Below are 25,104 nucleotides of genomic sequence, written 5' to 3'. Positions count from 1 at the left end.
AAAAAAAAGATGATTATGGAAAAACTACTCAGAATCACTGTACCAAAAAGAACTGGTCAACATTTAACCATTTCAGGAGGTAGCAGATATTCAAGAATGACTGGTACTGAAGGAAGACATTGAAGTTGCAGTGAAGGCATTGGGGAAAATGAGCATCTAGGAATTGACGGAATACCAGATTGAGATGCTTCAAAACTCTCACTAGAATCATAGTTTAGGTAGCAGTGAGTTTTTGTTTTGATGTAATTGGTGTTTATTGAAGTGTACACCTGAAAACTATAGAATTGGCAAATACTGTGTTCTTAAATTTTTACAACAATAAAAATTTAAAAATTAAAAAAAAACCCTCACTCATCAATGTCAAGAAATTTGTAAGACAGCTACTTGGCCAACCAACTGGAAGAGATTCATATTTATGTTCATTCCAAAGAAAGGCAATCAAACAGAATACAGACATTTTTGAACAATATCATTAATATCACATGCTAGCAAAATGTTTCTGAAGATAATTAAAAAATGATAGAAGTTGTACATCGACAGGGAATTGCAAGTTCAGACCTGATGCAGAAGAAGACCTGGAATGCAGGTTATCATCGCTGATATTAGATGGATCTTGGTCAAAAACAGAGAATACCGGGAAAAATGGTTTCATAGACTACATGAAGGTATTTGACCATGTGGATCATAGCAAATTATGAACAAAATTATGAAGAATGGGAATTCCAGAACATTTGATTGTGCTCATGTGGAATCTGTACATAGGTCAAAAGGCAAACATTCAAGCAGAACAATGAGGTACTGCATAGTTTAGTTTTCACCTTACATATTCAATCTGTGTACTGTTCAAATAATCTGAGAAGCTGGACTATCTGAAGAAGAAAATGGTATCAGGATTGGAGGAAGACTCGTTAACAATCTGAGATAGGCAAATGACTCAACTTTGCTTGCTGAAAGTGAAGAGGTCTTGAAACACTTACTAATGAAGGTCAAAGACTACCATATGGACTACACCTGCACATTTAAAAAAAAAAAAAAAAACTTCACAATTGAACCAGTAAACATAAATGGCGAGAAAATAGAAGTTGTCAAGGATTACGTTCTGCTTGGATCAGCAATGCTCATGGAAGCTGCAGTCAGGAAATCAAATGACATATTGCATTGGGCAAATCTGCAAAAGATTTTTTTAAAGTGTTAAAACCATTGAGGGCCTCTGGTTAATAGTGCGTTGTTTAATTTCCACATATTTGTGTATTTGCCAATTTTTCATCTGTTATTTATTTCTCATTTCATTCCATTGTGTTTGGAGATAATACTTCATTTGATTTCAACCTTAAGATTTCTTGAGATTGGCTTTGTGGCTTATCTTATGGTCTGTCCTGAAGAATGATCTGTGTGCACTGGAGAAAAGTACGTACTGTGCCGTCACTGGAAGGAGTGTTACATCTATTTAGTTTATAGTGTCATACAGGTGCTGTATATCCTTATTGATTGTCTTTTTAGATATTTTGTCCATTATTGAAAGTGGTGTATTGAAGTTTGGAACTAATATTGTAAAACTGCTGTTTCTCCCTTCAGTTCTGTCAGTGTTTGCTTTATATATTTTGGAGCTCTAATGTTATAAAATTATTTATAATGATTATATCTTCTTGATGAATTAACTTTTTCATCATTATATAATATTCTTTTTTGTGTCTTGTAACAGGTTTCAACTTAGTCTGTTTTGTTTGATATTAAATTTGCCATCCAGCTCTCTTTGGTTACTATTTGCATGGGATATTTTTTCCATCCTTTACTTAACAACCTTTTGACTGAAGCATATTTCTTTCTTTCTTTCTTTCTTTTTTTTCTAATTGTGATTTGGGTGAAAGTTTACAGATCAAATTCACTTTCCATACAGCAGTTCACATACACTTTGTCTCATGACATTGACTGCAGTTTACCCCAAGGCAACAGCTCCACTCCCACTTCCTCCCAATAGTTACCTCTTCCCTGTGCATGCACTTCCCTCCATGCACTCCTGCCCCCTAAACTTTCTCCCTGAGGATTGCAGCATTTTGCCCACATACATTCCTGGTAATTTCCTATAAGGAAGGATATTTTCTTAGTTACTTAGTGCTGCTGTAACAGAAATGCCACACATGAGTGGCTTTAAAAAACAGAAATTTATTTTCACAGAGTTCAGGACATTACCTCTAGGGGAAGGCTCTGTGTGTCAGCTCTGGAGGAAGATCCTTATCTCTCTCAGCTTCTGTAGCCTCAGCATTCCTTAGTTCTTGGCTTCAAGTCCAAGTTCAAAGTGCCACGCTCTAGGGGCTGGGTGAAAGCCCCTTAACCTTAGGCTTCAGCTTTGCCTCCTGCTCCCGGGCCACTGAAGCTGGAGGCGTTTCTTCACTCAGACAGCTGCTGGCTGCTGAGGCTGACAAACCCAAGGTTAACAAGCAAAAAGGCACAGTCCCAGTGTTATCAAACACTCGGCAGGCCACTAATTCAAGTCCTTTGTAAGTCCCAAGATCAGCAGAGCATGGCAGGCTGCTGAACAATGACTCAGCTACGTGCAGGGTTCAAGAGTGTCATAAAACTAGAGACTATGTCGAAAGCAGCTGCTTGTGGTAGATCCCACCATGGAGTTGATTGCCAGTCTCATCATGGGGAATAACTACCACCAGCAACGCCTAGCTATTCAACCAGGCCCAGTCAAGTTGATACACAATCTTAACTACCACACATGGTATTTGTTTCCTATTTTTTAAGGAAGTAACATACCATTTCCCACAGTGGTTGCACCATTTTACAGTGCCACTAGCAGTGTATGAAGGTTCTAGTCTCTCAACCCCCCACCAGCATTTATTCTTTTCTGTTTTTTTTTAACTTTGCTATTAATGCTGGGGTGAGATGATAGCTTGCCATTATTTTGTTTTGCATGTCTCTAATGGCTAATGATTGCGAGCATTTCTACATGTGTTGGCCGCCTGAATGTATTCTTTGATGAAATATCTGTTCATGTCCTCTGCCCATTCTTTAATTGGATTGTTTGTCTTTTTGTTTTAATGGCATAGAATTTAAAGTTTCTGTTCTTCTTCTTCTTTTAATGATCATGTATTCCTTTTAATTTTAAAAAGAAAAGAAAAAGACCCTACTTTAAAAAACTGGTTGGGACTAGAAGCATTCTCTGCGTTATGAACATCCAACTTATAGACAACTCATACTTGCCTTTTAATGTTATGTAAGTTTTAAAATGTTTGACCCGACCCCTACTCTAAAAAAAATTCATCAAAATATGTGGAACAAAATTCAAAATCATAAAAAAAAAAAAACCCAGACTCACCAGTCTGATAGAGACTGGTAAAACCCCCAAGACTATGTCCCCTAGTCACCCTTCAGGCCTGGAATTGAATTCACTCCCATGGCTTCCAGCCAGACAATAAATAGACATGTAGGGTGAACATTTACACCAGGTAAGTACACTCCTTACAACACTCAACCGCAGGAGATCAGAAGGGCAGCATCTGCACAGGGAGACAGCTCAGAGGGCAGGAATGCATAGGTAAGAAGGACACAGGAAGGAAATGGGAAGAGAGAGCTGTTACATTGTGGGGATTGCAATCCATGTCCTGAAACAAAATGCATATGAACTGTTGTAAGGAAAATGAATTTACTCTGTAAACTTTCACCCAAATCACAATAAAAATGAAAGAAATATCATAATTACCTTCACTTGCAGCTCTTAAATCATGGAAAAGGCTTGAGTCTTTTCTTGCACTAATGTGAGGCTAAAGAAGAACCTTATGCACCCATTCCAACTTATCTACAAATTCTTAAAGACAGTTAGGGACTGATCTAGTTCGTATGGGGATTGCCTATTAGGCCATTTCCTCGTTACCCATACAATGAGATGAGAGTCCTATGTATCTGCCACTGCCCTAGTCTCCCAAGGAACTCACAACCTAGCAGGCTCCTGCTTCTCTCTCCAGCTTCACAGCCTACTGTTTCCCCTTTCTTTTGTGAATACCTCCCAACTTACTCTCTTGTTCTTTCCCTTTCATTCTCTCATTTAAGGGAAAACAAATTCTCTCTTGCTGCTTCTCATGTTACACATATTTTATTACTGAACTTTGTATATATCACCTTGCATCACAATTACTAGTTCATACATGTGTATATAAAAGTGCCGTTTTAATCAGTGTGATGTCCCTGGAGCTTAAAACAATACTTGGTACAAAATAGATCCCCAGAGATAATCAAATTGAATTCATGACACAAGAAGAGGCGTTCTGGACCGGATGAGCAATGTGAGCAAAGACTAAAGTTATTAATTACTGGAACTGTTTGGGGAAATGAATTAATGTGTCTTTACAGAAAAATTCTTGCTAGAAAATACAATTGCTTTTTGGCAAGACTAATAATGATGGCTTTTTAAAAGGAAGATAGAGCACACTTGGTAGATACTTACTAAATGTTGGTTGAATTAATAATTCTCACTTCCTTCAAGTCTGCTCAGGTCTCTTCTCAATGAGGCTTAACCTGACCATCTTACTTGAAGCTGCTCCTCTGCACACATCACCCCCCAGCCTGACACTATTGATCTCCATCCCCAGATCTTTGGCCTTTTCCATTGCATTTAACACCTTCTGTATATCAATTTTATATATTATTTTTTTGTTGTTATTCATTTCAGGACATTGAACTGGTTCATTCTGGTTCAACCCCTTGCTAAGAATTTGCATTTCCACCCCAGATATGCTGACTCAGAATCGACATTTTAACTAGATCCCCAGGGGATCTATAATGATCACCTGTAAGAATCCCCTAGGGATCCTGTTAAAATGTAGATTCTGATTTATTATATCTGGAGTGGAAATGCAAATTCTCAGCAGGGTGTCAAGCTGGAATGAACTGGTTCAAAGCTCTGGTTTATCTGTCTCTTCCATTAGAGTAAAAGCTCCCTAGAGCAGGAACTTTGACTCTTTGTTCACTGATAAGCACCTAAAACATTACCTGATGTAAACATTTGTTGAGTGAAGGAATCCTAAATTGAGGAACTTCAGTGTCTTGTCCAGAGCTGGCATAGATGGTTTAGGTATAACTCAGTGGCTTGTTCTGAAAGAAGTGTGTCCTCCTGTAAAACTGATAAAGCTATTTGTAATATAATCTGGGGCAGCTGAGAGAGGTGTGAGGGAGAGGAAAGTGTATTGTCTGAAGGTTTCTTGAGGGAGCTCTGGTGGTGCACTGGTCAAAGCACTAGGCTGCTAACGGAAAGGTTGGCGGTTTGAACCTACCAGTCATACCACGGGAGAAAGATGTGACAGGCCGTTTCTGTAAAGACTTGCAGCCTCGGAAACCCTGTGGAGCAGTCCTGCTGTTCTATAGGGTCGCTATGAAGGAGCTCTTGTGGTGTCATGCCTAAGGCGTTTGGTTGCTAACCAGAAGGTTGGTGGTTCAAACCCACTCCACCAAAGGAAGTTTGGGTAAAATAAAAATTTACCACCTCAGAAACCCAAAGGGGATCACTATGAGTCAGAATTGACTTGATGGCAGTGAGTTTGGTTTGGTTTATAGGGTCGCTGTGAGTCAAAATTGACTCAGTGATAATGGGTACTGGTAAGGCTTCTTGCCTTAGAAATCAAATTGGGAAGTGGATATTTTAAGTACATTTGAGTTTACAGTAAGTCCAAGGGTTACAGACATCAGGTTTATGGACAACTTGTATTTGCCCTTTAATGTTACGTGAATTTGCCCTCACTTTGAAACAATTAAACCAACTCCTACTTGCAAAAAAATTCTTTATCTCAATCATCTTCACTGTCTACACGTGCCGCTTTTAAATAATAGAAAAGGCTTCCCCCTTTTTCTTGCACTAAAGTAAGGCTAAATAAGAGCCAAATGCACCTGTTCCCACTTACCTACAAATTTGACTTAAAGACACACTTAGGAACTGATCTTGTTCATAACCTGGGGACTGCCTTGTGTATTGCTTGTCTAGAAAAATGTTTCATGTGGTGATGAATATCCATGCTTTAATCATTTCTCTTTTTCTTTCTCCACAGACCTTTGTAGTATTAAACAGAGGGAAAACTCTCTTCAGATTTAGTGCCACGCCTGCCTTGTACATTTTAAGTCCTTTTAACCTGATAAGAAGAATAGCTATTAAAATTTTGATACATTCATATCCTTTTCTACAAATGTTGAATGAGTGCAGCAATTGCATGGTTGCTTGTATACATTTCTTAATTTTGACAATTTAATTTTGTAGATTGTCTGTTCCAGAGGTCAGTCAAACTTAAACCAGTCAGAGGTTTAAGTGTGAACTCCTGCCAAATCTCAAGCTGAATTCAGCAAATTCTGTTTCTGATGACATTGCTGGAGTCTTGGAGTTTTGTTGGTCTCAATAAAGGAGACAAATGAAGATGGTAACCATTTATTGAAATCATATTTTAAATGCCCACATTTTAGTAATATCCAGTACCAGATTATTCAGCTTTTTAATGCATTAAGATCCTGTATCAGACTTTTTTGAAAGCCACTTCTTGAGTTGCAAGTAGTTCAATGCATGAGTTAGAGACTTACCTTGATTTTTCTTTTTTCCCATTTCTTGAGCACTGGGTTATTTTCTCAGATTAAATGGCTTCCTTGCTACAGATAGCCCTGGTGGCACAGTGGTTAAAGCACTTGGCTGCTAACTGAAAGGTCTACAATTCAAACCCATCAGCTGCTCCACAGGAGAAAGAGGAAGCAGTCTGCTTCTGTAAAGATTACAGCCTTGGAAACCCTTTGGGGCAGTTCTCTATCCTGTAGGGTCCCTATGAGTCGGAATCAGCAACAGTGAGGTTGGGGGCTTTGGAACAGAAGTTTAGATGGATAAGAATCTTTTTTGATATTTACTCCCCAGAAACAGAAAATGCCAATTAATTCATGTGGCCTGACTTTTCTCTGTTTTATTAATATAGGAAAACATATGACAGATGAAAAATGATATCCAGTGTGAAATGTGTCTACTTTTGGAGGGAAAAAGAAAACAAAGCCAAAGTTTGTGTATTTTTCCCTTGACTCTTCTCCACAGTATTTAGCATGATCATTATGTGCACTATTTTGACCAACTGTGTATTCATGACTTTCAGTAACCCTCCTGAGTGGTCGAAGAATGTGGAGTAAGTAGCTTGTTTATTTGTGTGTTTGAAAATTTTTAGTCTCTGGATTCTTGGCACACTTTATCCATCAAGGAAGAAATTTCGTTATTGCCCACTCTTTGCTTCACAGAGAGGAGGAAGAATATAGATGGAATGCATGAAATAGCTTTAGAAGTCAACTCTCGAACTCTAAGGTGTGCTCTGGAACTCACTACCATTTATTGCTGTCCTTCCTGTGCTCACGGGTGCCTTTGATTTGCTGCCCATCATATCTCGTATCCTCAGTTCTGGTGACACTGTATTCTTCCATCACTATCTCATATCCTCAGTTCTGGTGATACTGTATTCTTCTCCGACATTAGTTTTCCCTTCCTTTTTGATCCCTTTAAGGTTAAATATAGTTTTGTGGTCTAATCTCCTGGTTCAAAATGATGGTACATGGCAGTATGGAATTACATCCTTGGCAGTGCCTGTCAGGACTCTATACAACATTCCAAAGTCCTTGATTTGTGCATGTCAGTAAGTTTCATTCAGAGGATTCCTTTCTCCACCTGTGGCCTTTCCATTTTGTCTCTGTTAATTGAAGTCATGCTTCAGGCTCGTGTTATCTTAAAAGATTCACTTAAAGTTTCTGTCTGTTGAGAAATTACCTCAAGCTCTCCATTCCTTTGACAGGTACACGTTCACAGGGATTTATACATTTGAATCACTAGTGAAAATTATTGCAAGAGGTTTCTGCATAGATGGCTTTACCTTTTTACGGGATCCATGGAACTGGTTAGATTTCAGTGTCATCATGATGGCGTAAGTTCTCTGCTTTATTGATGTTCCGGGTATGGTGACGTGTGTGTGGTTGTGTTCCTGTGTTTGTATGACAGTGTTTGTAAGTGTGGGTTGGTATGAGGAATTAATAGAGAACCATGTAAGGCTTATGCCTATGATTCTTGCTGGTGAAGGCCCCTTGTAGTACAGGCAATGACACTATATTTCTGTAAGAGAAGGTGAACAGAGGATTTACAGCTGGGAGAGGAAAGTAGGATTTCCCATCTACAATCCCTCATATTTTCTTCACCCCTTATAACATTAACTGAGGTTTGCATGGCCATCACTAGGGGGCCTCAGTGAAGACTTGGAATTTCTTAGGTGTAAATCTGAAGCTAAAAAGCAGTTTCCTGGATATGTTTTATCACATGTAATTTAATGAGAATGGCCAGTTGTTGCAAACTTCAAAGCTTATTCTAGAGTCAAGACATTAGCCAGAGTATCCAAACTAAAGAATTACTGGCCAGAACTTATAATTATTGCTAAACACCAGTATAACTCCACATTGGTGTGCTAGCTGCTCTTAGTAATTTGTTGTTTCAGCAATGAAAATGTATCTGTCTGAGGAACAGGTGATGATAGACTTACGGAAGCCCTTATTATTTTTCTTGCCAGATTGGGAAAGAACTTTGTGCTTTGCTAGGGACTCGGGGGAGTGTATAGGTTTGGTGTGTATATGTGTGTGTGCATGCAAATGTGTAAGAGAGAGACTGCATTCGTATATGTGTGGGCCTGAGCATCCAGCAAAAAGATGTGTTCCAGCTGGTAAATTGTGAATGAATGATACACAGTGAATATTTGAAACTGGAATGTTGACTTTCTTTTAAGGTACTTTTCTAGCTTCCAAATATTATGAATACATAATGGTGTTCATTTAAAATATACGTGTCCTTGCTGGCCACAGAGCTGTGATAAAATGAGCATTTAACACAATATTTGCTCAATGCCATGATCTGGATTTTCCTGAGCCTGTCTTTTGTATGTCATAGGCTATGACTACATAGGCATGACTGCAAAGATAGGCATACAGTGCTTAGACAAGCCATTTGGATATATAGACATTTAGGCATTTTTGTCATTGTCAACTAGGGAGTTATTTTTGTGTAATTATTTTTTAGGGCTTTAGAAGTGTCTCTTTGCTAAGAAATCATTCACAAAACTTGGGGATATAACCCTTTGATACCAACTGGTCTTCTTTTTTACTTAAAAAAAAAAAAAAAACGTAAATGGGTGGAGAATAAAGTCATTTTGTTGAGGATCAGCATATCACTATGCTGATTAAGAGAGTATAAACCCAGGGAGCTGTTGGTTGTATCAGTTCTTTCAAATATACTTTTGAGTTCTCCTTGCTCAATTTAAAAAAAATAAAAGTGTTTCTTGAGTATTTATATTTTGAAACTTTCCTTTTTCTCAGAAAAAAAAATGAAATCATAGCTTGTATGTAAGACCCTTTCTTTCCCCCATTCCCAAACCCTCGCCCAATGGTACCATTACAAGTTAACTTTGGTTTGATTCTGCAGGTATATAACAGAGTTTGTAAACCTAGGCAATGTTTCAGCTCTACGCACTTTCAGGGTACTGAGGGCTTTGAAAACTATTTCGGTAATTCCAGGTAAGATGGCCCGGGGTTGGTGTTAGGTGTTGGGTTAGGGCCCTGACGTGACGTATTGTACTTTTTGTTTTGTTGTGGTTTTGTTTTTTCCTTTGGTGTTTGTGTTTGTGTCTGTGTTTGTCATTTGTGTCTGTGTGTGACCTCCCTTACTACAGATATGTGACAGAGTTTGTGGACCTGGGCAATGTCTCAGCGCTGAGAACATTCAGGGTTCTCCGAGCTTTGAAAACTATCTCTGTAATTCCAGGTGAGAAAATTTAAGCACAAGACTGACTTTGCGTCATTTCCTCTTTCCCTTCCATTCATTTTATTCACCACATTCTAAGCCAGCATCTGCACGGTTGATATGGCCTTGCATTCCGCATGTTTTTCCTGGGAGAGGATCTCTGGAATGGCCCTTTGGGCCTTAAGCCGTATTCTCTGACAGTGCTTGCCAGGCATGCAGCACTCATTCCATCCATGCTTTTTAAAAAAGCACGTGCTTAAGAATCACTTGGATCTTACCAATATCTGAAAAAATTGTCAGAGAGCTAGCTGCCTCTCTGACTATGTCATTTGCTTCCTTGCCTCATGGAATTACAGTAATTTTAACACTTGCCATCACTCCATTGCTTGTTATTTCTAGGCTTCCTGTCGCATGGTTTGCTGATGGGATGTCATTTAAAGAATGGTACTTTTACTGTTACTGTGTTGGTGGAATTATTCAACCACAGGAGAGATTGACCCAGTTAACTAGTCCAGTATTACAGATAAATTCAAGAGCCTTGGAGTTAGTGAACTTTAATAACCACGTGTAAGAACTGTCTGTCACATTCTGCTGCTGTTTCACTAGAGTAAGAACCAGTAGTCACCTGCCGTTCATATACTCGGGTCACTCTAAGACGTAAATCCTAATGAAAACTTATGCAGGTGCTGTTAAAAAATCAAAGGTAAGATAAGACACAATTTAATGTATAGAAACATCTAAAGGTATGGGCAAATAAAAAGTATTGAAACTTGAGAAAGGAAAAGGAATCAGTGGGTGGACTGAGAAGTAGTTGATGATCTCTTTACAATTTCTGCCTTTTTCTTTTTGGTCCTGGTTGAGCTAGTCGAGTCATTCTTAACTTTTTGAAAGTTATAGATCCCTTTGGGAATCAGCTGAAAGTCCACAGCCCTCCCACCCCCCGAAGCCCATCCATGGCTAAGATTCCTTAATTTAATTTAAACCCTTGCAAGTAAGAAAGATCATGTTTCTAAAGACCAATTTTGAAATCTAGAATGAAAGATGTTTTAGATGGTCTCATAAGCCTAAAATAACCTGGCAATAATTTGGCAGAGGTCAAGACTGTGCTGTTGGTGGTTGGATTTTGGTCATGTTCAGAAATTTTGAAGGAAGGCTCTCTAGAGACCAACCTTCCCACAGCACTTTTATAGCAACAGGAACATGAAGAACAGAGACATCCTATTCCTGGCATCTGGTGGCTTTTCCCCTTGTTGCTGACTCAGAAATGCTTCTTTTTCTCTTTAAACATTATCCAAATACCAGATACAGGGCAGAGGGAAGCACACAGGTAGAATCCTGGAGCAGGCAGACTTGGAATGTGGTTTACCAAGCACCATGGGGAAGGTGCACCAGTTTTACCATTTACAAATTTGGGCCATGGAGTTAAATAACGTTCCTTTATTTTTAGCAACATTAGCTGTAAAAAAAAAATTCACTGTAGTTGAGTTGTATCCGACTCACAGTGACCCCTCCTTGGGTTTCTAAAGCTGCATTACTATGGAAGTAGATTGCCCAGTCTTCCTTCCAAGGAGTGGCTGGTGGGTTTGAACTGTAGCCTTCTGGTTAGCAGTCAAATGCCATAAGCACTATGCCATCAGAGCTCACTCCTTATCATTTAGAGACTGGATATCAGATGAAGTATATCCTTCTTGGCAAAAAACGACAACCCTGACGTATCAAGGTTAGTTCCTGGCCATTTTAAATTCATTTGACAGAAAGCCCAGCTCATTCTCCAGGACCTTCACACAGCTCATTGTTGGCCCTAATGCTTAGGCAGGTCTTGTCTTATTTTTCAGGGCATTTGGAGTGCCAGATGTTTACTTCATTTTCCTTTGATTTATTTCTCCTCCTCTATCCCCTTTTAAATATGATCCCAAGTTTTCTGCTCACTTCCCCCAACGTACCCTATAAGGCATCTGTCTCTTCATGTTCTTGTGATCTCAAAACTTCTCTTCCAGCGTTAAATTGGAAAGCTGCATTCTGTTCACTAACTAGGGCAGCAGATGCTATCTCTGGTCTAGTCATTGCTTCTGCCTCTGCTATATGGCTCACTTTTGACCACAGCATTTCTGGGATATAACTCCTGATTGATGTCACTGTAGTTATCTTAGTACTTCAGTGCTACATAATCTAACAGTGCCTGGCTCATGGTGGTACTCCATTACTTCATAAAGGAATGTAGCAATAGCTGTTATTATTATGAAGAGGAAACTTAAAACCAAAGAAAGAGTCTGTATCAAGATTTAGACATCAGCTTCAGAGTTTGAAGTAGATGCATATTTCCTGGATTCCTGTCTCTAGAAGCACCCACAACTGAGCTGGATTTAGGAGGTAAACTGAGATAGAAAGTAATTTTAAAGGATGGTCCCTCGGTGGCACAAACAGTTTGCTTTCAAATGCTAACTTAAAGGTTGGCAGTTTGAAGCCACTTGATGGCACTGTAGAAGAAAGGCCTGGCAATCTGCTTCTGTAAAGATTACAATCAAGAAAACCTTAGGGAGTAGTTCTTTAACACATGGGTTTGCCATGAGACAGAATCAACTCATTGGCAATGGGTTTGGGTTTATTTATCTATTTATTTATTTATTTTGGCTAAATAATAGCCAAATATTTGTGCTGTTCCACAAAACCTCTACTTGTTCACTACCCATCAGCACTTACTTAATAAGTGGCATAATTGATATTTGAATTAAAGTGTGACTTTTAATCCCAAATCCATTCATCCCTATGCAACCTTTTAGAATTACTGAGAGGATCCAGAGTACTCTCTATTTAGTAATGATGTCTCCCTGGTGGAGAGACTCTTCTCATCCTATGTAATATCTGTACTTGTCTATCATACTGTCTCTCACAGAGGGTTGCTGTCTTGTTCCCATTAGGCTGTTACCCAGGTCTTTTTCTTGGCAGGAGCACCAATGTGTGAGTCAGTGAGCTTGAGACCATCTCTTTTTGCTTGGGAATCTAAGTAATTTTGACCCTGCTGGTGTGGAGCTGGACCACAGTTCCCTCTTGATTTTGCATGCCAAGCTTTCTCAGGGATCACGTCTGTGGAATTGTTGCTCTCTTTGCCTTCTCCTGTTCCCAGTGTGATCATCGGCCTTTGCTGAAGCTGCTGAGAACACAGGTGGAAAGAGAGCAACCATGAAATTGACATGGGACCTGCAAACTCTCACAAAGCTCTCCATAGCTCAGCTTCCTTTATGAGGGTTTCGGCTTTCCTAGAACATATCCTTCAACATAACCTGAACTGAAGCTGTCCTTCCTCTTAGCATCTTAGATATTCTGAATGTGTCAGGACTTCTAGGACTCTCAGAAGATTGGAGAGTAAGGTGCATCAGTCACCCCCAGCCTTTTGCGTAAGAAATGCTTTATTTTAGTGCCTTTTTGTAGCTTAGAAAGAGCAAATGCACATTTTAATTGCTGATTCTGACTTGGATATACATCATTCATGGTTTATCTTTTGCTTCACAGGGATTGACTTGAGAGCATTGCACCCAAACTTTGTGCTAAAATGATCAGTATTGAAAGGAGACTCTTTCTAAAGTTTCTTTGGTCTGGAACTTGCCAGATTCAACTTGACATTGAAATATCCTGCTTACAAGATTATATGGCCCCTTTAACTTTGTTCTTACTTTCTGTTTAACTGGGGCCTGGACACAAAAATGAACTTCTGAGTGACTCTGTCACAATTTCATCTTCTCCATGCTGTGACCATGTGCCACAAGACTAACATGCCTAAAGAAAGGGCAGAAATCTTCAAAGGAGGTGTCTCGGGTTTTGCTTAGAGAGTAACACTTAATAGTTTAAATAAACAGGTTGGGAGGGCCTCACTTCCATTTCCCTTCCATCTCCATCATCATCTGTGCTGCTTCACAAAACCTCTACTTGTTCACTACCCATCAGCACTTACTTAATATCATTTTGCTCTAGAGTTATAACTTCTTGATTATTTTCTCTCTGCTTTTGTTTCTTTCACTCCATACCTGTGGATCACATAGGAAGCAGGGAAAATGATGGGCCCTCTCCTTCCCACCCCAGTTTCAGGACGAAAGCATGGTGAAGAAAGTGTAAAGACTACAATCAGACTGTTTTTTTTTTTTTTTTTAATATTCTAGTTACTAATCTAGTTGCTTTATTTTTCATCTTTTTTCCACACTGCTTCTCAGGAAAGATAACTAAAGTTTAAGACAGTGACCTTAGGTGGAAGAACACTGAGACTTACAGACCCCACTGACCCACTTTTGAGAGCTAGTCAAGTTTTGGACAGACTTTATGCTATGACTCTAGTCTAAAGTGAATAAATCTACAGTCAGATCTCTCCCAGATTACTCCGACAGTCACCAAGAACTGTCACTTATGAGGACTGAGTCTGCAACAGGAAAGTTGACCTGGCTCTTCTGTATCCCTAGGACTTGTCTGTGCCCAAGCCAGCCTTTGAGAGTCGGGGAACCATTCTTTCCCCTGGTTTGAGATCTGCTTGTCATTCTTACTGAGGCCTGTTCCAATATTAATTTTGTAGAATTGGCTCATGTGATTCAAACTACATAGATTTCCAAACCTGAACCAGAAACTAGGGAATATAAATTGGTTTTATTTATAATCTGGCCATACAGTGGTCAAAAATTTGATCCCAATATGCATGGCTGATTTCTTTGGACTTAGCATATGAGCAGGCTTTGTTCATTTGTTCCAGGGATTGGTAGGCATCATGAAAAGTGATAGGTGGATCAGAGGTGGCCTTGAATAGAGCAGAGTGAAATAGAGTTCTGTGACAGTGGCTTCATCTGCTTCTCAAAATGCCTTACATGTCCAGCTTCCTCTCTGGCAGCTGACCTTTCTGTACATTGGGCCCAGCTGTCTTTTCTTGATCTACAGTAAATGTATTAACTGCTTCTGCTCAGACACATCCCATTGCTAGTTAATGTTAGCCTTTTCCAAGAGTTCTCACTGTCCAATATGCCCCCACGTGGCTTCTGTTGCACACTCTGTTGTGTAGGAGTCATTTGAAGGAGCATTCTGCTCTGTTTTGGATAATCAGTTTTCAGTCAGTATCTTGCTTGTTCTAGTGTGTGGTGTTGTGAGCCAATAGAAGAAGCAAGACAGCTTCTCTCATACCCAGAGCAGTGGCATTCTCCATTCTTGCATGCATCAGGTCAGGAATTCCACCAGCAACTTCTTGGCTTTATTGACCAGTGCTGGTGGTAGCAGGGAGCACTTTTGGTTGGCTGCAGTCCCTAGTACATGGGGCAGCCACTGCTGGCAAGATGGTAGAGCTTGAGTTTTAGAATGCACTGATGGCATCCTCTCTACAAATTGGCATTGGTATCTGAAAATATGATCATTTTGCAGTCTTGACCCTAATAGAAGGAAGAAGAGTCTTGTCTGAGACTAGTATATAATCCAGCAACTGATAACATTGAATTGCTGTGTAATTGTGTGCCCTTCTTCACCTGCAGACATTAAGCCACGTCACCTTTCTGCTTCTTAGGCTGTCCTCTAATTTTCAACTAGTAATCTAGATGAGAATTTTGGAAAGTGTACTTTTTAGATGACGTAGTTAATATCACTTAAATGGTGGTTCTTGCTTGGTTAATATTTGTTTCTCCGAGCCCATATGAAGAATAAACAACTGAATACTCGTTCAGATTTAAAGTTCTGCTTTAAACTTATTAATAGCTTAAAAGAACTCTCATTTAGAGGTGAATTTCGCCTGTCTTATTAAAGCAAAACACATGAGGATTATATTTTTTTAGTTTTCTGGACTCATTTTTATAGACCTCTTCAGCAATGGCATCTGCTTTATAGAAAAGAGATGTAAATATTAAACCAGTTGAGTGTGAGCATTCACTCCATCCACAGCATGAGTTCTGTGTATGGTTGGTGTATTAGTTAAGCCTCTTTGGTTGCAAGTAAAAGGTTACAAGGGTAATTCAGGGAATCCAAGGACTGAAATGCCTCTGGGCCTCTAGAAGTGACTAGAAACCAGAATTCAGAGGCAGAAAACCCCAGGTACCAGGGAAGGACTTTGTCTCCCTCTCTCTTTCCTGTGTTTCTACTTCCTTTTTTTCTCTGTCGGCATACTATCTTAACTTCTCAGATACAGCCTAATATAATGACAGAATATGGCTACCAGTTAGCTTCTAAATGTGTATACTACCGTTCCCACCACATAAAAGGCTGCTGTACTGTCTCTTGTTCCATTCCAGATTCCTGCAGGAAAGGATCTGGGTTTGGGTCAGATTTCTACCCTGACATCTGTAACCTACTTGGAGAGGGTCACCTCATACAGACATGACCGCTGGGAGCCTACCTTTATGGAGTAGGGCATAGTTAAACTCATGGCCTGGAATTTCTTGTAAGACAGGCTTAGAACTATCTAGAATTCCCAGCCTAGGAAAAACAGGCTCATGCTAAAATTGTATGCTTTTCGTTTATTTATTTTTAGGACAAACCCATTAGTTTGACTATTTTGTGGTATTATACTCTTGTTTACTAATACAAATGAGAACTAACAGCTCATTTCTCAATTCAGTTAAAACAGAAATAGTAGGGGCCTTGAAAGATCATCTCTTGTTCAAAGAGTTGATTTTCTGAACCATTCAGGAGGGAGGAGTAGTTGTATAAATTCTTCATAAAGAAATCCAGGAAAAGAAACTTTACAACCATTCTTCAGTGACCTATCCAGATATTTTTTAAGCAGTAGAACTGTATAATTTCAGGAACCTACTGTTGAATTATTGACCTGATACAAACCTGCCCCAACCCGGCCAATCACAGTGAGAACTTTTCTATTCCTCAGAAATTCATGGAAATAAGTTCCACATGTTGGAACAATTTTTAGTTCTTCATGGCTGTCTTCTATTTAATCATCAATACTTTCTTAACTAACTGTGTGATTACAATATAGTTTCCTGGGGCCTTAGAAATGAAAGGTAGTCTGAAATTTCAACTTCTTGATATCAAACAAATAAATACCTCTTCCTTATTTTAAAAGGAACTCTTGTGGTGTAAGTGTGTAAGACATTTGGCTGCTCACCAGAAGGTCAGCGGTTCAAACCCACCAGCTGTTCTGCGGGAGAAAGATGAGGCAATCTATTTCCGTAAAGATTTACAGCCTTGGAAACCCTATGAGGGTCGCTACAAGTCGGAATCAACTTGATGACAGTGGGTTTGGCTTTGGGTTTTCCCTATTTTAAAAGACTTTTGGAGAAGATTCTTTAGCTTTTCCTTTACTGCCCACTGCAATGTAGTGCTGTGTTTATCCATATTTTATAGAAGAAAAAATTACTGAGGTCACCTTAAATCCATTCAGAAACAAGGTGGGTCATAAATAGTTAGTGACTGAGCCAGGACCAGAATTCCTACTTATTGATTCCCTGTCTGGTGTTTCAGCACAGCCTGGTGAAGAGAAAGGGAATGGCATTAGAAATGCCTGATTTCCTAGACCTAGACTAGCTCTTCTTAATCCCTTTGGTGGCCACAGTCTCCATGGAAGGCCCACTCTGTGGGAAAGCACAGGCCTCTGCATACTTTATTTTGCTTCTCTGCAATCTCAGTCTTGGCTCTTTTTCCCTTAATTCCCTCCTTCAGAATGTCTTTGTGAGAAGGAGAGAAAAGTTCTTTCGATAAAAAGTGCACTAAGTACCTGCTATGTGCCAGGTCCTATTGTAGCCGCAGCATCCATTACTACAGTTGGATTCAGATTGACATCACTTGGAAATCTAGGTGGTCACTTGCATATTATGACAAAAGAAGAGTCATGTCCATACCACCCATTAGATCACCATCATACAAAGTTAGCCGTGTGTAGTGTCATTATCCTAATCATACCCCTTTTGAAGAAAGCATCAAATGTGTAATAGTGATAGCTAACTAGTATTGAGCTGGCTATGAACCAGGTCCTATAGTAGGTACTTTATTCATCATCTTATTTAAACCTCACAACAACCTGATAAAGTTGGTGTCAGTTAAGTAAACTGAGATTCATATGATAATGGTTAACATTTAATTCATTCACTGTGTGCTAGGTACTATGTTAAGTGTTTTATACAATCATATTTACTCATCACAACAACCCCATGATATTCATCCGACTCAACGGCAGTGAGTTAGAAAGATAACAAAAACTGACATTCCAAGAGGTTAAGTGTCTGCCTTGCTCAGGTCACCATAGTAAGTGGTATACCTGGATTAAGTTTAGTAGTGTTTTACCCAGCATCATACTTTCAAGGCCATAATTGGGGTTTCCTTTGCATTTCTGTCTGATATCCTTGCCTTCATAAAGTGGACCGGGGTGAAGCCTGTGTGTCACACCTCAGTGTCTGCATCCTGCCAATCCTGGTGCATTGACACACTGGGAGTACTCAATGCTGGTTGGCCATGCCCCAAGGATAGCCTGATATCTAGGCATGCCGACTAGGGCCCTCTGTGGAGTCAGTTTTCACCCAAACATGATGAATTTACAGCCACGTTTTGCTATGTTTCCTGCCACTGATCTCTGCCTGTGCAAATAAATCTTTCAGCAGCTTCAAATTTGAGCCAGTACTTTGTTTTTAAACTTGAAATTCAAATGAATTATAAGTTTTTTGGTTGTATTTTTTAAATCTAGAAGGCTAGAAAAGAGGCCATTTGTAGAGAACAGGGCATATATATGTGACACAGAGAAGATGTGTTTTTAAATAGAAAGACAAACCATAAATACCAGATTAGAGTCATTAATTTTTTTCAATATATTGGTATTTCCAGAGCTCTCAGGAAAATTTTCTCACCTATTATTGGCTCTTAAACTTCCCAGCAGATCCCTTTCCAACCTAGAAGCCTCCTTCATCCCTGACTTCTTCTATTTTTTTAATTTAAATATTTACTACATACCTGCTGTGGGCTAAGAACTATAGATACAGCTGTGAACCAGACATATGTATAGAATTTATTATAACCAAGATAAATGCTACCAAGAAAAATACAGAGTGCTATTAAGATATTAATAATAATGAGGGGGCAGTTGTGAGGTCAGGGAAGGCTTTCTGGAGGAATTTACATTGAGGCTGCAACCTGAAAAATGAATAGGAGTGAGGTAGGAGGAAGGAATGCCGGGGAGCATTCTAAGCAGGTAGAACAGTATGTGCGAGAGCCTGAGGTAAGAACTTGACTCATTCAAGGAGCTGAATAGCAGTTAGAGAAGGCAAGTACATCCAGGAGGAAGGGAGCCATGTGTTGGTATAAGGAGCTTTCTTTTGCTTTTTAAAGATTATTGACTTAAAAAAATAAAAATTACTGACTTAAAATTGATACTACTGAAAAATTGCTACTATTACTGGCCCATTGTTTTCTCCTCATGGTATAAAACATAGAGTGGCCGTATTTCAGGTGGAGCTGTGGGGAAAAGTAGAAGCCAGTAGCTAAGAGGGTGGGTGGGGAGGAGTATGAGGTGACTCTGATGCTGGGGGTTCTGTCTCCTCAGGCCTGAAGACAATTGTGGGTGCTCTAATTCAGTCTGTGAAGAAGCTGTCAGATGTGATGATCCTGACAGTGTTCTGCCTGAGCGTTTTTGCCTTGATTGGGCTGCAGCTATTCATGGGAAACCTGCGAAACAAGTGTGTTGTGTGGCCTATAAACTTCAACGAGAGCTATCTTGAAAATGGCACCAAAGGCTTTGATTGGGAAGAATATATCAACAATAAAAGTAGGTAGCCCTTTCTCTACAAGAGGAAAAAGAGAAGTCTTATCTCAGGTTTACATGGTCAAAAGCCACCACTGGGCTTAAAAAAGTAGTTGGAACCAGGGAGGAATGCAGTGCTACTAGAAGTAGCCCTGTGAAGTTATTCTCTTTCTTTGAGGTAGGGTTGTGTTCAGAAGCTCTCAAGTATCAGTGCTCTCTCTCTTTTCTTCCCCTTCACACCAGAAAGGAGACTTTATTGCTTCTTCACATGTACTCCCTAAGCTTTTGCCTTGAAATTCAGGCTTAGGAGCTTGATAAAATCCTTTCTTCATTAGCTGGGTTGACTAGGATGTTTGAACATTGAGTCCAGAATATACCTGGTGACACCAAGCTTTGTTAATACTACCAAGACCTTAGTAACTGATCTCACCTAGGGGTCAGTAATCTCTAAGGCACCATTTGACCCTGTTATAATTGAGGAGTTTTAATAACTTCGTTGGAGAAATCAAAGCACTTAGGTCTTACATGAAGGAAAATTTGGTGGAGTAGTACTTCTGTAACATAATTTTAAAAGTTAGTAATGTCACTATCAGTCACTCCTGAGGAAATACAGGCAGTGAAATAGCCATGAGAAACTATTACAGAGGGGATTTCAGGGACACATGTAGGAAAAGGAAATGTGCCTTCTGATTTAAAATAGGACGCGGTAGCTAGTGACCAGTAGGGATTTCTAGACTAGCTCTATAAAGAGAAGTTACAGGGTTAAAAGGATGAAGTTGTATAAAGGAATGAAGAACTCAGAAAACTTACTTTTAGACCTTTTTGAGTCAAGTGGCAGAGCTTAGCATGTCAGTTTGAGGTACGAGTGAAAGTCAGGTGTCCATGAAAAGAGCATTGCATCAAGGGATTTAGTGCTTTTAAATTTTAATTATCTATAGGAAAATCATTAATGAGAAAGAATTCTTATCAGGTTTCACTGCTCTCAGAAAAGATTTATGTGAGCTAAAATCAATAGCTGTTTCTCTTGGGACTAGTTAGGAACAGTGTAACCTTATTCTCTCATTCACTTAAATCTGCTTTATTCAAACTTTTCTAGCCAATTTTTACATAGTTCCTGGCATGCTGGAACCTTTGCTCTGTGGGAACAGTTCTGATGCTGGGTAAGTAGCTCACCTAATTTTGTTATCCTCTCTTCAAATAATATGCCCACTATTATTTGGATGAAAATGAGCAGTATTTCCACTTTTCTTTGTGCTCACGTTGTTGTTGTTGTTATTGTTATTTGCCATCGAGTCGGACCCAACTCATAGCAACCCCTCCTTGGGTTTCAAGGTGGTGTCAGTATGGAAGTAGATTGCCCAACCTTCCTTCCAAGGAGTGGCTGGTGTGTTTGAACCGCCAGCCATCTGGTTAGCAGTCAAGTGCCTTAGGCACTATGCTACCAGAGCTCCTTTGTGCTCACGTAGGAATCCCTAATTGAGTCTTCTTACCTTTTGGTTGACTCAGATACTCCTTTTTTTTTTTTCATATTTGTCCATTCAGATTTGACATTCACTGGTAGGTGAATATGCCTATATTCTCAGGTCAAAATCAAAGATGTAACAGGCTAAAGATAGAATCCATAACGCCATCTATCTTGCCTGCGTAACATGCAATCCCCTCATTCTACCTGAACACAGTTAATGTAAAATAAAGCAAGGACACTGTCTTGGTGATAGCTTAACACCCAACAAAGACCCAAATTATGCCAGATCTGACAGTGTAAGGGAGGGGAAAAAGTAGCAACATAACATTTGATTTCTGATTCTGCTACTTCTAGCTCTGAGACCTTTGGCAAGACATTTAACTTACCTATCTGCACCTCAGTTTCTTTAACCATAATATGAGTTTGATAAGTAATGCTCTCTCTTCCTCACAGAGTTGTTGTAAGAATTCAATTAGAAAACATATGTGAGAGTACTTTGTAAATAAAATGTTACATTAATGTAGGGTGTTGGTGTCATTATTCAGAGTATATTGCTTCTGAATACATGCTGTGGGCTAAGAACCTTCAGGAATTGGTGTTTTGAGGTGGTCATGACAACTAGAAGTCCCCTTAATTTTTTTATTGTAGTAGATACTAGAAGTTACATTGCAATAAATATCAGGTAATATTATTCTATTGCACATATTTACCACATTTCATTAAAGGCAGGAGATATGTTATAACCAAGTCACTAAAGTAATGACTTAAGTTGTCACAATGAGTGTTAAGAGAACAGACAAAATTAGTAGGAACTTCTAGCCATTTGTCATTTGGGATAATAGCTAAACTGAATTTGGTTGAATTGCACATTGATATGAATCTAGGACAGTGGTTCTCAAACTTTGGCGTACATAAGAATCACCTGGCATGCCTCTTAAAAATCCAGATTCATGGATTTTGTACCCAGAGCTTTTAATTCCAAGGTCTTGGTTAGGGCACAGGAATCTACATTAAGGAGTAGCTCAGATAATTCAGTTCTTAGACTGTTCTCAGGATATCATTTTTAAAAAAATTAGCCTAGCTATTTATTTCTTTCCACTTTTTCTTTCTACTAGTGTGTTGGCCTGGCTCTGTCGATGATTATTTAGTATCTCCAAGGTCATGGAGATGACCTATATCTGATAACTGGGTAGAATTATGTTGAAAAGCCCTTTCTCTTTTCAGGCAATGCCCAGAGGGATACCAGTGTATGAAAGCAGGAAGGAACCCCAACTATGGTTACACAAGCTTTGATACATTTAGCTGGGCCTTCTTGGCACTGTTCCGCCTTATGACCCAGGACTATTGGGAAAATTTGTATCAACTGGTGAGTAATACCTCTCTTTCTTCAGTGATAGGGTTTGTGTGAATATATGTGGAGCTGGAGACATTCTATGTAAGAGACTATTACACAGGACCTTAGAATGACATTTCCCCCACCATTCTTTATGTCATAGCTCTCTTTTTAAACCAGTCTCATTGCAAAAAGATAGGAAAGGATATCACTCAAGATGAGTGTGACTTGGGCCTGATCCTAAAGATGGAATTTGTCTGTTAATGCTCTTGATTAGAGACTAGTAGATAAATGACATAATGATTTATATTCTTCTCTTTATTTTTTTTATTGAAGTAAATATATATGTAACAAAACTTTTCCTGTTTCAACATTTTGACATGTACAATTCAGGGGCAATAATTATGTTCATTATATTATTCAACCTTTACCATTGTCTGTTTCCAATTTTTTCCATCACCCTTAGCAGAAGCTTAGTGTTCTGGTTACCTAGTGCTGCTCTGACAAGAAATATACCACAAATAGGATGGCTTAAACTAATAGGAGTTTATTCTTACAATTTGGAGGCTTTAAGTCCGAGATCAAAGTGCCAAGATCTAGGGGCTGGGTGAAAGCCCCTCAGCCTTGGGCTTCAGCTCTGCCTCCAGCTCCCGGCCCACTGAAGCTAAAGGCATTTCTTAACTCAGACAGCAGATGGCTGCTGAGGCTGCCAAGCCCGAGGTTGACAAGTAACAAGGCACAGCCCCGATATTACCAAATCACATGGCAGGCCGTTAATTCAAGTCCATTGTAAGTCCCAAGGTCGGCAGAGCATGGCAGCCTGCTGAGCAATGACACGGCTGCATTCAGGGTACCATAAGCTAGGTACCATAAGCTATAGACCATTCCCAAAGCTGCTGCTTCTATATGGGAAGCAGACCACGTACCCAAAGGCAGCTACTCAGCTGCTCACAGTAGATTCCACCATGGAGTTGATGACCAATCTCATCATGGGGAATACTACATCCAGCTGCCCAGCCACTCAACCAGGCCCAGCCAAGTTGACACAAAAACATAACCACCACACTTAGTGCCCCCTAAACAATGACTCTCCTTTGCCTTCTCCCATCTGCCCCTGGTAACCACTAATAAACTTAGGCCTCTATGCACTTGTCTATTGTAAATGTTTTGTCTAAGTGGGATTATACAATATTAGTCCTTCTGTGGCTGACTTACTCACTCAGCATGATGTTTACACAGTTCCTCCATGTGGTGTTATACATCAGGACTTCATTTCTCTTCATGGCTGATAATATTCTGTTGGTTGTATGTACTCCATTTTGTTTATCTATTCATTTATTGATGGATGTTTATGGCTATTGTGAATAGTGCTGCAGTGAACATTATCATACAAGTATCTGTTTGCATTCTTGGTTTCTGTTGTTTTGGGTATCTACCTAGGAGTGGAATTGCTAGATCACATGGTAATGGTATGTTTAATTTTTTGAGGAACCACCAAATTGTTTTCCACAATGGCTACACCATTTTACATTCCCACCAGCAGTGGATGAGAGTTCAGTTTGTGCACATCCTCACCAGTGCCTATTATTTTCTGTTTTTTTAATCATAGACATTTTAGTGGGAATGAAGTGATACCTCATTGTGGTTTTGATGTGCATTTCCCTAACGACTAAGCATCTTTTCATGTCCTTGTTGGCCATTTGTATTTCTTCTTTGATGAAATTCAAATCCTTCATCCATTTGCTGTTCTGTTCTTTATACTTATTTTAGAATCAACTGAAGAAGTCAAATATAACTCTTAGCTTGGACAAGCATTTCTTGTTTAAAGAAAAAAAGTTTTTCTATGATAGGAGTATATAGAGAATATATAGAAATAGTAGGAGACTCAATGAATGGGAGGTTCTGCTGACCTTTGATGTGATGTAAAGATAGGGGAGACCATTCGGCCACTGGGGGTGCTCAACATATGGCAGTTTGAAGAAGTGCCACACAGTAAGGACTGTCCTGCACAGAATGCTAACAGTGCCCCTATAGAAGAACACTAGCCCATGAGATGTTTTCATCCTGGTAGATACGGTACAGGTGACTCAGAGAACGGGTTTTATCTTCACAGACCTTACGAGCAGCTGGGAAAACGTACATGATCTTCTTTGTTTTGGTCATCTTTGTGGGTTCATTCTATCTGGTGAACTTGATCTTGGCTGTGGTAGCCATGGCTTATGAAGAACAGAATCAGGCTACACTGGAAGAGGCAGAGCAAAAAGAGGCTGAGTTCAAAGCAATGTTGGAGCAACTTAAGAAGCAACAGGAAGAAGCACAGGTTGGTGACATGTTCTTTGAAACAGGCCTTCCTACAGAGAGCTATGAATAAGGCTCCATCTGAGTGCCAATCCAAGTGACTTTTCTGGACACACTGTCATATAGAGATCATTGATCTCATTAAGATAACCCAAGTAGCAAGTCTAAATGGTAGGTCCAATTATTCCATTTGTCTTAACAGCCAAATTGTTTGGTAATAGAATCTTTTGTTGATTTCCCAAACTATTCAGTATTCAGCTGTTATAATGGCTGAGCAGAAAAGTAGCCAGAGAAATGTATATAGTACTTATTACAAACCTTTTGGTGAGGAAAATATTAGGCTCCTCTTCGCAGTTCTGTGATTATAAAAAGCACTATTTCTCATTGAAAGACACAGCAAAATATTAAAGTAAAATTTGAAAAACAAACTTATGATCCCATCACTGTAACAATTTACTTTCTAATCTTTATTCAAATACACATGTGTGTGTATATATATATTTTTATTTATTATTATTTTTTTTATT

The 25,104-nt window shown here is 39.3% G+C and overlaps 1 protein-coding gene across 1 annotated transcript in view; it reads left to right on the top strand.

The window, feature by feature from the left end:
- Positions 1-4,280: 4,280 nt before the first annotated feature.
- SCN8A (sodium voltage-gated channel alpha subunit 8) overlaps positions 4,281-25,104 on the top strand; it is a 138,775-nt gene continuing 117,951 nt past the window's right edge. Inside the window, exons 1-9 of the mRNA XM_042782139.1 lie at positions 4,281-4,289; positions 6,045-6,163; positions 7,056-7,145; positions 7,800-7,928; positions 9,714-9,805; positions 19,284-19,505; positions 20,578-20,641; positions 22,171-22,312; positions 24,393-24,599. Coding sequence (XP_042638073.1) covers positions 4,281-4,289; positions 6,045-6,163; positions 7,056-7,145; positions 7,800-7,928; positions 9,714-9,805; positions 19,284-19,505; positions 20,578-20,641; positions 22,171-22,312; positions 24,393-24,599 — 1,074 coding nt within the window. The remainder of the gene's footprint in view (positions 4,290-6,044; positions 6,164-7,055; positions 7,146-7,799; positions 7,929-9,713; positions 9,806-19,283; positions 19,506-20,577; positions 20,642-22,170; positions 22,313-24,392; positions 24,600-25,104) is intronic.

This window comes from Orycteropus afer, unplaced genomic scaffold, assembly GCF_000298275.1.
Source record: "Orycteropus afer afer isolate SDZICR_OR568_19922 unplaced genomic scaffold, OryAfe1.0 scaffold00247, whole genome shotgun sequence".
NCBI lineage: Eukaryota > Metazoa > Chordata > Mammalia > Tubulidentata > Orycteropodidae > Orycteropus > Orycteropus afer.
Note: the sequence above shows the minus strand (reverse complement) of the source record. Positions and strands in the feature narration are given on the sequence as shown.